The 14,313-nt window shown below is 32.7% G+C and overlaps 2 protein-coding genes across 7 annotated transcripts in view; one reads left to right on the top strand and one right to left on the bottom strand.

The window, feature by feature from the left end:
- LOC127858435 (G protein-coupled receptor kinase 5-like) overlaps positions 1-14,313 on the top strand; it is a 165,472-nt gene that overhangs the window by 95,706 nt on the left and 55,453 nt on the right. The gene's annotated exons all lie outside the window — the stretch shown is intronic.
- Positions 585-14,313, bottom strand: part of LOC127858430 (trichohyalin-like) — a 58,079-nt gene continuing 44,350 nt past the window's right edge. For 4 of the 6 annotated variants that reach the window (XM_052395589.1, XM_052395587.1, XM_052395586.1 and 1 more), the window contains 4 exons: positions 14,092-14,267; positions 12,940-13,038; positions 9,377-9,409; positions 585-4,033 (listed from right to left, as the gene is read on the bottom strand). In XM_052395589.1, the coding sequence (XP_052251549.1) occupies positions 3,565-4,033; positions 9,377-9,409; positions 12,940-13,038; positions 14,092-14,267 (777 nt within the window). In that variant the 3' untranslated portion in view covers positions 585-3,564. The remainder of the gene's footprint in view (positions 4,034-9,376; positions 9,410-12,939; positions 13,039-14,091; positions 14,268-14,313) is intronic. The other 2 variants (XM_052395590.1, XM_052395591.1) reach the window with 2 other exon arrangements.

The raw sequence follows: 14,313 nt of genomic DNA, 5'->3' as shown, positions 1-14,313 counted from the left end.
TTGGTCGATGTTCACCTGAATATAAAGGAAATGCTCATTGATAGGCAAACTGACATTTTAAAACTGCTGCCTAATTGATTAAAAAAATACATTACTTACAAAAAATGTCAATTGATTACTAAGAAATAAGCAAGTGATGCTTGTTAAACATGTAGACCCAAGATACAATTTTCAATGATGAAGTTGTCAATACTTGTTATAAATGCATTTTATAAAAAAAAAATGGTGTATCGTACACAGGGGTTTTCACCTTAATTGACCTTTATCAGCCACTAAATTGTTATGTAACTTTGGACTTTGACCAGAACATAACAAGGCTCATAATACCACAGAGGTAAAACAAGGGTAAAATCATAGTACAGTTTAAAAGACTTATGAAAATGTTATCTTAAAGCAAAACAATCCATTATTGATCATTTAATTGTAAGTGAATGGGTCAGTTAAAATTATTCATTTATATATTTCTTTACTTAAATGTGTGTGTTTTTAAAAAAAGCGCTTGATCTTTAATTATATAACACCTGCATTTTTACATGAAAGGGGGATGTTGGTGGGAGGTTGCATGAACAAACACAAGTCAAATGCACTCTCAAAGAATATATATTCGTAAAGATATAGAACAGTTGTAAAAAGATGTAGACATAGAAGGAATAATAATATGGTACTTAATCAACAGAGTTTAAGCTACCGGTATTTATAAAGAAGACATGCATTTTGTATGATTCTGAGTACACAATGAATAGAGAACTTTTGAAGCCTGGAAACTATAATACGAAACAAAGGCTCAAATGGGTATCTTAGTGGGAATTTCCGGCTCAAAGAAAATGCATAAAATGTCATTCCAGATTAGCCTGTGCAGTCCACATAGGGTAATAAGGGACAAAACTTTCATTTTCTGTGATGACACTTTACGCACATGCATTAAGCCCAGTTTACCCAGAATAAGGCTCAAATAATGGCATGTATAAGATGAATGGGTAGTAGGTTCCTTATAATGGCATGTGTAAGTAATGAATGGGTAGTAAGTTCCTAATAATCGCATGTATAAGTAATGAATGGGTAGTAGGTTCGAAATAATCTGAACTAAAAGGAATTTCCACGAAAAAGAAAGGAATAATCAAGAGTAATTATGAATGCTATTACAAAATTAGAGAGGAAATATCAACTGAAAAGAAACACTGCTGCAACAAAAACTTAAAAACAAACACACAACCAAACTATTATATTAATTGTGCCACAATTTCACGGAGTTAATGCTAATTGAAACAGGACGCATGCTGATTTGCTAAAGACAAAGAACAAAATAAGCATAGTAAAACTTCTGTACCCAATTAAAATGTAGTTCCAAACTAAAGAACAGCCTACAAATAAGTTTTTTCTTTGAATTCTGCAACTACATTTTGTATTAATAGAACACAGTATTATGTAAATTTGGAATAAAATATAAATATAGGAATGGGCTTCATTTCGGTGATTTTCTCACACAAACTGTGCATTGTATGTTGTCTATATATGTTTCTTATATTCTATGCATATACCATAGTAAAATAAGCAATTTTTCTATGACCTAATAAAAAAATGTTTAGTTTTTTTTCACTCCATTTTCAAACTGTGTTCATGCAATGCATGCATGGGCACGGTTTCCTTTTAAGGGATTTTTCATTAAATCCAAACTAACAGACATTTTTTTTTAGTGCTCTCAAGTTGACTGTTAAACACTCAGCTATTCATTATTAAATGCCTTCATGGATAAACTCCTATTCATTAGAACCCCAAATAATTATTCACTGAACAATAAACAATGGTACGGGAAAAGGTTCATATTGATATTGCATATACGCAATAGAACTGAAGTTGACTTTTCACAAGTGATCACTGTATTATGTGAATTTGGACTAAGACATCAAACTGGGAATGGACATCATTTTGGCGATTTTCTCCAACAAAACTATTCATTTCATGATCTGAATTTATTTTTGTTATATTTTATCTAGACTTAAAGCTTAATAACCAATTTTCTATGACTTTTTCATTAACAATGATTGTTTTTTTAATCCTTTTTACTGTATTTTTAAACTGTGTTCATGCGTTTATGAGGATTTAAAAAAAAAATCAATAAAAAATCCAGTTTTGTAGTAAAATCAATTTAAATGATGCTTTTATATATGCAAGTATCTATTTTAAGTATAATATGTCAAACTAATAAATACAACATGTAAAACTGCATATTATGCACTCTTGAAAAAACACAATTTATTCCCAAATTGATGTCCTATTCCAACTTCACATAATACTATGTTAAGTCTTTCCACAATGAAAACCTTTAGTTTAAAAATCAAATTAAAAAATACATTTGCTGAAATAAAAAAGTAATAAGAATAGTCATTCACACAAACGTAAACATCTATAAAAAATCATAGACAAGTTCATGCAATAATTAAATAATGAGCAAAAATTATACTAATAATACTTCTACTTATTATAAAATATTAAAAATGAAATATCACAGATGCTTACTAAAATATATTTTAAAATCTAAATGTGCTCCAAAAATAAAAGATACAAAAAAAACTGAGCTGTCTACTCTTTATATTTGAACCTATACTGTACCTTTTTGAGGTCAAAGTGGGAGTACATTTCATCCAGAGTTCATAGTAATAGCATAGATAAATATGACATGAAAACATGCCCAATTGTTTTTTTCTTTAGGTATAATTATAAGACAGCATTTTGAAGTGAAAAGGCACCACATTTTTTGTAGAATTCAAAATATTCAAGCTTTATAACTATAATGTCATACAGATAAAAAACACTTACTACAAAAAAGATAAATAATTATGTAAATCTAATTACCAGTTCATTTACAACAATACTTAAAATACAAAGTTATTGGTGTAAAAAATCAATAATTAACTGTCAATAAATTGGTACAAATTAAAGTAAAATATGTAAAATTTTACATATCACAAAATTATTTTGATATTATCAAAATATGCCTGAGAGTAACATACCTAGAGTAAAACAAAATTATAGTAGGTTATTTGTATAAAGGCTTGACAATACACTTTTATAATTCATTATGTTACAATAATGCAATATATAATTTTTATTTAAGTCAATTAGTAGATTTACATATTGTGTCAATACATAGAGTTTTGATTAAAAGCCAGAATCATGCTATTACTTGTAAATAAGAACTTTCTTTTAGTTTTGAATTCAGTCAAAAATTTTAAGCTAGAACATAAACAACATCAATTCATACATATCAGATACATTGAGTGAAAATAAACATTGTAGAACTGATGGCTCAAGTGATCATTTTGCAAAATGTTTAGCACACTTACAAAAATTATTTAAAAATCCAAAAATGATAAAAGGCAACACATTTTGAAGAAACCCTGTAAACACTTTTATTAGAGATTTTAAAATTTTATACCGGAAACATAACAAGTATCACAACATGCCCTGAATTTGATGAGTATTCTAAGTTCTTAAAAAAATTAAAAAGAAATATTATAACATTCACAATTGTGTTTATAAAAACTTTAGCACAAGTGTATTTTTTTACAGCTCATCATCATCATCATGAAGTCTGGGTGAGTTTTTAGCAACTTTCTTTAAAAAGTTCTTCTTCTTCTTCTTCCTCCCAGATTGAGCTAGGGGGGGAAGTTTCGAGGGGGGCAGACGTCGGTCGGGTCCTGCGTATATTGCTGTAGCAACCTCATCATCATCATCTTCCTCCATGATCCTGTTACCGTATGCATTACCATTCCTCTGTGACCCGCCTAGGCCCTGCTCAAGCGGGTGGGGGGCATTGTTGTAAGTTTCCCGATCTTCGATGCGAAAACCAGTGGAAGAATTGAGTGATTTGAGTGATCTTTGAGCCGGGTGGGGAAATTGTGGCGAGTCATCAAACTGACGACTGCTCGGTCGGAAACGAGAGTTGTCTTCAATGCGATCGTAGTGTTGTTGTTGTTCTGAAGGTGTTGGGAAGGCGGGTTCGCGGGCTGATCGCTTTGAGCCTCGTAAAGAACTGAAACAAGACAGGATATTTCAGGAGATGTCACTGAATAAGAGAATGTAATGGTTGAATATAGGATAAAGAAAGGATCCAGAGAAACATCAGCTACACACTGAATCCTTAAATTTAAGTTTATTGAACCTAATGGTGAATTAATGCAGAGTAAAAAGCTCATGTTAGGAAAGTTATGTGACATCAAGTCATTTTGAGTTCACTGTAAATGTTTGATATTTTTAAATATTGTCAGCCGAAAACATTTTATAACAGGGAGGCAATGTAATTTTAGATATTCATGTAAAGGCAATATCAGTTAAGAGTTTTTGTTAATGCTAACCCAGGTTACATGCTCTGATGCAAATCTTAAAATAGGCGGTTGAGCATCTAACTTGTATCTGCTTTAAAAAAATATGGCAAAGCAATAAAATGTAATTCAAACTCAATGCTTGATTGTATATATTGTTTGTTTAATCAGAAAAATTATACTTTATTTAGCATATAATGGCCTGATGTGGTAGTTATAATGGTTTACGCATAACAAAGTGAAAGTTTCAGTTGTGTTAGGCTAGAAGAGAAATTACCACAATAAACCTCCATTAGGGCATTAAAATGTGGGTGCGCGTTATACAGCATAATTATTGTTGCGCATAATATCTGGTCAAGTACAGTGGTTTCAGACAGTGAACAGTGACAGCTGAGTGCATTAGCAGGTGACAGATTAAAGCACCTTGGAAACAAGCCAGAGTATCTGTATGTAACAGAACCAGTTGTTATAAAATTTAAAGCTGAAGGCATATCTTGCGGAAAAAAGTTATTCTTTGAAGCTGGCACATTTATAACAAGATAATTTATTCAATTATTTGCCTTTGTGTGTGTAAATCATTTATAAAATCGTCTCATTACAAATATTCATTAATCTTAATTTTATTTAAAACAGAAAAGAAAATATAACAAATTGTTTTAAACCAAAAAAACACAAGTCCTGACAGCCATCAACTTGAATTTGTGTTAAAAAAGCTTAATTTCCTTAAAGACTCATATTTTGATACGGAAATTCCCTTGTCAAAAAAGTGGGCAAAACCCGGTTTTAATCTGTGTTAAAACCGTGTTAAACCCTGCGGTATTGGCACCGGGTTAAAGCGTGTCTTTTAAACACACTTTTTGCTTACCGACTTGGTTTTTTGTAGGTAAAACCTGGATTTCACTCACATAAACCAACACGCTTATACCTTCTTATACCAACTTAAACCAACTTAAACTAACTTAAACCAACTTAAGTGGGTTAATAGTGAGTGTGTTTTCCTTCTCTATGTTGGCTTTTAAACCCGCTTCTACACATCAAGTCGGTTTTTCCTGTTATTAAGCGAGTTAAAAGTGGGTTTTTGTTTGAGTGTTAAGTGAGCTAAATGTGTGCTTAACTCAGATTAAACGCAGTTAAAACACGCTTTAAAACCGAGTTTTACCAACTTAAGTTTGTTAAAAGTAAGTGTGTTTTCCTTCTTTATGTTGGCTTTTACACCCGCTTCTACACATCAAGTCGGTTTTTCCTGTTCTTAAGCGAGTTAAAAGTGGGGTTTTATTTGAGCATTAAGTGAGCTAAATGTATGCTTTTCACAGATTAAACGCAGTTAAAACTAGCTTTAAAACCTGTTAAATGCTCAGTAAAAACCCACTTTTTACCCACTTGAAAACTGGAAAACTTTTTTATGATAAGAACAAAAATATCATAAATTAAATTCTAATTACTTTTTTAAACGATAAAACATAAAACTTTACATATATATCCATATACACAGCATGATAGAACTATTTTGACAGACATGGCATTGTTATAATAAAATATAATAGTGTTATAACATAACATTGAACACAAAGAAAGAACTGAAAAAAGTAAGATTGTATGGAATAAATACATACAAGAGATGTGTTTGTCAGAAACACAATGCCCCCTACTGCGCTGCTTTGAAATAAAATTTCTATTTATCATTTGGCAGGTATAGAAATTATCTCTCTTTGCTTATTTCTTCCATTGGATTTTGACCTCTGACCTTGAAGGATGACCTTGACCTTGCACCACTCAAAATGTGCAGCTCAATGAGATACACATGCATGCTAAATATCAAGTTGCTTTCTTCAATATTGCAAAAGTTATGACCAATGCTAAAGTTTTCGGAGGGATAGACAGACAGACGGACAATTCAATTTTAATCATTTTAACAGCACATTTTATGTACAAAGACTTCAGTCTACTTGTGCATCAGCCGCAGATGCCTTAAACAACCTCTCATCTTTTCTTCAACATCAACCAGAGGCTTGTCAAAGGTTTTGGCTATGACGTCTGAAAAAATATAATAGACTATTCATTTTAAAAACATGCAAAAAAACAACAAAATCTGTTCTTAAATAGAAAATACTCTAGCCAGAAATGGTAAAATATTTGCATATTAAGGAAGTCAACACAAATGAGTTTATTACTGATTGTCCTGGAGACAGTGACTAGAGACACGGACAAAGTTTTTCAATCCCTGTCTTCATGAATAAAAAAAAACTATTGTTAACTGTCACTTGGATTATAAAAACTCTCCCTTTTCACAAATGATGTAATAAAATGATCATTTATGCGACTGTAAACAGTATGTGATCTGAAAAATATTTGTAGAATGTGTATTGAATTTCTATATGGATAACTGGTACTTCAAATTTTTATGATGAAGAAAAAGTACCAATGATTGCATTTCTCTGGTATTTCTCTCAGCAGCGGGGAGGCTTGGTCTTGGTGACCCAGTTGTAGTTGTTGCTCCCTTCATGGAGCAAGTCACAAGCTGGTGGAAAGTGAATAGTCGGCACATGGCCTGTGCGATGGCCATCACCTCCCTGGTTTCATGCTGGATTTCAGCTTAAATGATACTCTGGAACCAAAAAAAGAAAAGTTTTGACAAAATATTTACAATTGGTAATTTTCCAAAGCTTGTAATTTACTTTCATCACATTTCAAACTCTAAAAATATTTGTCACATTGGTCAGAATTGTGACGCTTTTACAATGCAAAAACCTGTATAGTTTTACCTCTCAACAAATCCAGCTTTCTTGTTCAAGGACAGGGCGAGGTTTGCCCACTTCAGTTCCCCTCAATTTGGCCAGCTCGTGCAGGGTAAAAGCCTGGTGTAAAAGTCCATACATCAGGTAGTATGATTACCCCTTTTGCTCTTGGGGCAAGAGTTTAACCTTCAAAATTAAAATATGAGGGAAAGAAATCTGTTCAGTAATAACCAGAAATCATCTATAAATAACAATAAAGATGACAATAATCATAAAACACAACCACAATAATTCACTGTACACAACATTTACACTTTGTCATGTGTATGTTCATCTATTTTTGCTTCAAATTGTGTTGTTTTTCCTTTAAGTTGCAATACATTAACTTATCAATTTACATTTCCCAGTGACAATACATAAATACAATAATGATCATAATTAATTCAGTAAACTAAATAAAAAAAGGATGAAGAAATGACAATACAAACCTGTTAAAACTGTTCTTCAGTATTTAAAAAAAAACAACAGTTGAACTTCTTTTCCAACAAACTTATTGTTGATTTCCAAATTGTAGTAAAATACACATTGTTTTTATCACACAATACTTCATGCTGACAGTATTTCAATACATTTTACAGAACAATTATAAGTCTTAATGTTAATTTAATTTAGCTCAATTCAATTGCTGAAACCAGCTTGTTTTTCAAAAGTTGTTGTTTTCAAATAATTTCCTGTGCAAAAATTTGAACCAATCAAAAGTCTTATACCTCATTCCAGCCTTATGTCTGGGCAAACCCTATCAGTAACCTTATCTGCCCCTGATAATCAGTACCCTGTTTAGCTCTGAATGCCTGACAGATTGTTATCTGTTTATTGTTAGTGGTGTGAAAAGGGGTGTTTTTAGGTATGTCATGTTATTTTGTTGACTGTTTATGTAACACAGGTCATGTTTGGCATCTTATTATTTTATTGCAAATTAAGAAAATGGATATAATGGTATCATATGAAAATATCAAAATCTTGCATAACTTATGTACACAAATTAATAGATTATTTCCAAAATAATGTTTCCAATACCATAATTATTTAAACATGCAGATTTAACAAGTACATACTGTTTTAAACAAATATAAACAATCATAAAAGATTGTTTTAAAATTTAAAAAAAATAAAATTATTTTAAGACATAAAACAATCATAAGATATTGTTTATAATAAAAACAAATATAAAGAAAAAAATCAAAGCGAAACACAAACTCTTTCATTTTCAGGTATAAAACTAAGTTTTATCATTTTTATAGTTTTTGGCAGTGATACCTGTTGTCCATCTGTGAACCTGTGATGTTCTGAAAGAGCCATTTTCATCCAATATTCAGTAAAAAATTATGGGGAGCACACCCATTTACAATAGGGACAATGGCAAACAAGCTGTAAAAAAGCCCCTTTACAATTGACTTGTATTATATATGGCTATAAACATGAAACAAAGACCTAGTTGAAGAATTATTGTTTCATTGATGAGTATTATTTATAAACAAAATACCAACTTATTGAAAAGTGTGTTAAAGTGAGTCTTTTAGCCTGGTTTCAGCTCTCAAATTATTTACAAAAAGACCAATTTAAACTCGCTTAAACCCACTTCTGTTTAAAAAGGATCAACTTCTGTTGTAAATGACTCGCTTATAAAACAAAAAGACACACTTAAACACACATAAACCAACTCATAAATAAAAAGGCTCACTTTTGACACACAAAAAACTGACTCCTTACAGAAAAAACTCGCTTAAACACACATCTTCTTAAAATAACCAACTTTAAACTCAGTTAAGCACAGTTTAGCGCACATAAAACTCGCTTTTAATAGCAAAAACCAACTTTCGCTGAGAAAAACTCAGAAAAAACACAGTTTTATGTTGGTTTAAGTGTGTTTTGGTATGAAAGTGGGTTATTTTTTTGACAAGGGTTATTTTTTACACAATAACCTTTGGTAAACGGCTGGATGCTCACCAATAAAATTTTAGTTTCACATCATCATATTACATTTCTTATTACATGTTATCTTTATCAAAAAGATTTTGATTTAAAATGTTAAAAGAGCAAAATATTTTTAACATCAACATGTATAATATGATAATAAAGTATATATAAGTTTCTTTGAAAAAAGATATAGAAACTGCTAGAAATTAATAGAACATTTAGATATGTTTTCCCTGAAATTCCCAAGTTTGAGTAGTCATCACACGCTCAGACAGGGGAGGTAATCTACACAGGTGCTGCGATAAAACGGCATACGCAATCCCTAACCTAACAATAGCTTACTCTTCCTGCACCAGAATTTCCCGTGCGGTTATGCTACAACAATAATGTGTGAAACAAATTAACATTACAGCAAAATATAAACTTTCATGTTTTTGCTTAGGTGGGGAATTATAGAACAAATATCATAGAGCTATATTCTTACATCTATAGCTATGCTATGCCCCCCCCCCCCCCGCCCCCCGCCCCTGACAAATACTCATTTGGACAAAGACACACATACTAGATATTCTACAGTGGACAAAAACACTTAGGGCCATAATTTAGCAAAAACTGGTAGCAGTCAAAATTGCTTCATGATGTTCAAGAGGAGTCTTAAGCACGCAATGTTGGGAATATATTCAATAGTGGACAAACAGGCAAAGGACCACAATTCTACCAAAATGCATCACAGTCCAAATTCCTTTTTTAACCCATTTATGCCTAGTGGACTCTCCCATTCTTCTAAATTGGATCAATTTATTTCCAAAATTATGGATGTTTAGTATACTTATTTCTATATTTAGAATATTTCTTACAGAAATTCCTTTAAGCAAACAGCGCAGACCCAGATGAGGCGCTGTTTGACAAGGCCTTTTTTCTAGACGCTAGGCATAAATGGGTTAACGAGCTTGGCTCAGAAATCTATTTTTGTTTGGTTTATATTACGTTTCAATCTAACTATGGCGTTTAATAGTCGCATAATTGGGTGAACAATCATCTACACATTAACTTCATTCAAATGTGAAAGCTTGAGCCAGATCAACCAAGTATTGAAAGTTCAAAACACACGCTTCAAGACATACAAACAGACGTACAGATATATCGATGGAAGCCCAGACAAGCTTAATGCCTCACACATAGAAATTAGCATTTTGAAATATTAAAACCATAACCCATGCGCTTTGGGGATTGTAAAAGTAATTTAAAAATTACATCTATATAAATAATGTGACCACTAGGGTGAGGCCAGTTTAATCCCCAGGGGTATGATTTGAATTTTTTTTGTAGAGGATCATTATCAGATGTCACAAACCAATTATATAAGCTTGTGGTTTCATACCCTACATTTGCCGCCATAAGTCGACCTAAAAATGCTCCCAAAATTGACCTTAAAAGTCAACTCAACTTATGGGTGAGGCACTTAATGTTTTATAACAAATCCATATTTCTTATAATTGAAATTAGTTTTCTATATAACTTAATATAAATCATGCCATCACCAGGACAGAGCCAATTTACATTATTTGAACAAACTAGGTGGAGAATCATCATACGCTGTTACATATTTAATACCTAACATATGCTATTTAACAGAAGATTTTAAAGGGCATGGCGTCCATGTGTTTTGAACAAATGTACAGGGGGACCTCCATATAACGTTACATGCCAATACGTAACTTCTGGGCCTGGTCTTTTCAGAGATTCTATTTAATGTTTTCACTATATTTATATACAAAAAACAAGTTACCCCTAAAATGGAGCAAATTTAAACTTCACATACAAGAATTAAAAAAACTTGGAAGAGGACCACCATTCGATGTTCCATACCAAATACCTTACCTATGCGCCTTGAGGTTTCAGAGAATTTTTTAAAAGTTTTTAGAATATACATATGAGGAAAGCAAAAAAAACCCAGGGTGGGAAAAATTTTGACCACAGAAGCATGATTGTCTTGTACATACTAAGTAGAGGACCATCAAAACTTGTTACACATGACTTATAAAAAGCGGTCCCCAAAACTCACACTATTTTTGCACAGGTGAGCTACAAACATACAAAATGCTTCATAATTGCTGATTCTTCAAAAAGAACAAAAAAGACCAACATGCTAAAACAAACTTTAATACTCGGCTAAAAAAGCATACACGAGTAAAAAAGAAAAGTAATGACTGCAGTGTATCTTCTTTAGTAGTTCTATAGAGGTAATGTTAAGTTTTAGAAGAATCTTAGTATTTTGAGTTTAAGGAAAATATTAAAAACATCTAAAGGCAGACAACTTAAATAGGATGATTAGTTGTGGTTATAATAATGTCATTTTAAAACACTCATATATCATGAAGTCCCTGATAAAACATGATTAATGTGCTTGAGCCTTGCTCTGTGAAAATGGGGTTTAATGCATGTGCGTAAAGTGTAGTCCCAGATTAGCCTATGCAGTCCAACCAGGCTTATCAGGGACAACACTTTCTGCTTTTTTTTGTATTTTTCGTTTTAAGGAAGACCCTTCTTGACAACAATCCAGTTTAGGCAGAAAGTGTTGTCCCTGATTAGCCTGTGTAGACTGCACTTTACGCACACGCATTAAACCCCCTTTTCACAGTGCGAGGCTCATTTATATTTCGATGTCTTATAATGATTTCTCTTCTTAAGAAATCTTCTATTTCCAGTGGCACACAAATAATAAATTAATTTTGTTGTGATAAGAAAACATGCATGACATGTCTGAACAACTGATTTTGATGAATTCATAAGCACATGTACATTATCTTGTAAAAAATAATGGCGGACTCAGTTAAAAGTTGTATACTGAAAGGAAAAATCACTTGTATGCATCTAAAAAGAGCTTAGAAAATAAAAACATAAACAACAAGAGATGTGTTTGTCAAAACCACAATGCCCCCTTCAGCACCGCTTTGAAGCCATATATTTGACCTTTACCTAGAATATCAATATCAAGTTGCTATCTTCAATATTTCAAAAGTTATGACCAATGTTAAGTTTTGGGATGGACAGTCAGACTGACGGATTGACAGTCAGATAGACGGACTTTCGGACAGTTAAAAAACTATATGCCAACCTTCGGAGGCATAAAAAGTTACATACAAGTATCAGGAATTGGATTATAAAAATAAGAAAGGAAGTCATATGTTGATTTATCTGAAAAATACCCAGCAAGTGGAGGACATATGAAATACAAAATTTGGCGGATATATAAGGTCTCAACATGGGCCAGGTTACCTATAGCTTGACCGGATATATCTGGTGGCAGCACTGCAATTAGGGTTAGTAACATTTAAGTGTTAAAACAATAAATAGGAAATGACACACTACATTACATTTTTAGCAATTCCACTATAAAAAGCATATGTACAGCTGCTACTCAAACTGTTGATTTCAAAACAACAAACTGGGCTTAATGCAAATGCGTAAAGTGTTGTCCCAGATTCACACAGGCTAGTCAGACATGACTCTTTCCATTTTTATGGAAGTTTTAAAGGGGGACTCTTCTAAAAAAAAACAACCAGTGTAGGCGAAAATTGTTGTCCCTGATTAGACTGTGCAGATTCCTTAGAAGAAACTTGATAATGAGGACACTTCAGGCATGTGTACAAAGCCCAGTTTTCCTAGAACACAGCCCATATTTACTACCTGCCATGACCTTGTTACATCAAAAATGACAAGGCAAACTGCAAATCAGACATCAATTTAAAACACATTTACTGACTTCATTCAGGGTCAAATGGGCTAAATGCATTTGCGCAAAGTGTTGTCCCAGCTAAGTCTGTGAAACTTTACACACTTGCATTAAGCCCAGTTTTCACAGAGAGAGGCATTCATTTTTCCCCATGTGTGTGAGACAGTACCTGGTTCTGCTAGACCCCATGTTGCTGATGGAAGATTGCCGGCGCAGGAACGGTGGGGGATGAGCCTGAGACTCCATGACGCGGCTCAAAAGAGCGGTACTACACACGGCAACAGGACAGGCAAGAGAGAAGAGAGAAAACAAGGATAAACCACATGTGAAGGATTTAATGAGGAACTGTTAAATGTAAGCTATGGAGATTTAATGAGGATATACGTATAAGTGTAAGCTAAGCAGAGATCAGCAGGCCCTTGGCCCATATTATCCATTCTATTCTTAGACTTAAGTATAAAAATACAGAATATTCCTGAAACTCTTATGTTCTAAAACTACATAAAAGTAAAGTCTAGCATAGCAGTTTACACCTATAAAAATTTAATTCTTCATTCAGCACAAGATGTTCATGATATAAGCACCAATTTAGCCAGTATATATGCACAGTATATATGCACACTTGCAAGCTTTTTTATTGAGTGTAAGAATAGTTTTGATTCTTAAAGGGACCTTTTCACTGATTTTGGCATGTATTGAAGTTTATAATTAAATGCTTTATATTGATAAATGTAAACATTTGATCTAGAAAGATCGAGTAAAAAAACAATAATAAAATTAAAGAAAGAAAAAAAGTAACCCTTATCTGGGTTCAATCCTATGACACCTGGAGTAAAAGTCTAACACTTGTCCACTCGGCCATCCTTGCTCATACAATGAGTGAGGTATTTTATACTTTATATAAGCAATCCTTGTAGTGTCACAAAATATAACCACAACAGAAATCTCCAAATTATTCAATGGTTTATAATTTTCAGGTTTTAAAATCTTCAAAAGATGCATATTATGGATATTTTAGAGCACGGTAAATGTTCAGTATTGCAGTTTCCTCATAAATATCATAACAAAAATTTGTGAATCTGAAACAATTTTTTTCAATTATGTCAATTTACCAAAGTGTGAAAAGGCCCCTTCAAGTGTAAGAATGGGTTGGTGAAAACAGGCCAACCCAAAGTCTTAAAGTTTGAGTATAACTATATTCATTTTATTAAGATATACCAAATGTCAGCTCAGGAGCAATTCAAAAATGTCAGCTAGGGAGAAATTATACCAACTAGAATCAAGTTAATTTTATAAGCTTCAATACAATAATGTAACTTACGCCTGTGCATGGTCCATGGGAGGCTGGTTGGTCTGCAGTTTGGGGTCAAATATCTTGCCAAGGATGTCCTTCAGCTCTTCTTCCGACTTTCCTGGATATAGAGTCCGTAACACGGACTCCAGTTCTTCTTTAGGGATTGTTCCAACACGCACAAGGCCGGCTATGAACTCCATCTCCTTTAAGTCACAAGACAGTCCCATCAGGTTAAAAAAATTATTTGAA

The sequence above is a fragment of the Dreissena polymorpha genome, chromosome 14 (genome assembly GCF_020536995.1).
Source record: "Dreissena polymorpha isolate Duluth1 chromosome 14, UMN_Dpol_1.0, whole genome shotgun sequence".
Classification (NCBI taxonomy): domain Eukaryota; kingdom Metazoa; phylum Mollusca; class Bivalvia; order Myida; family Dreissenidae; genus Dreissena; species Dreissena polymorpha.
The sequence above is the reverse complement of the archived record's forward strand: the minus strand, read 5'-3'. Positions and strand labels throughout refer to the sequence as shown.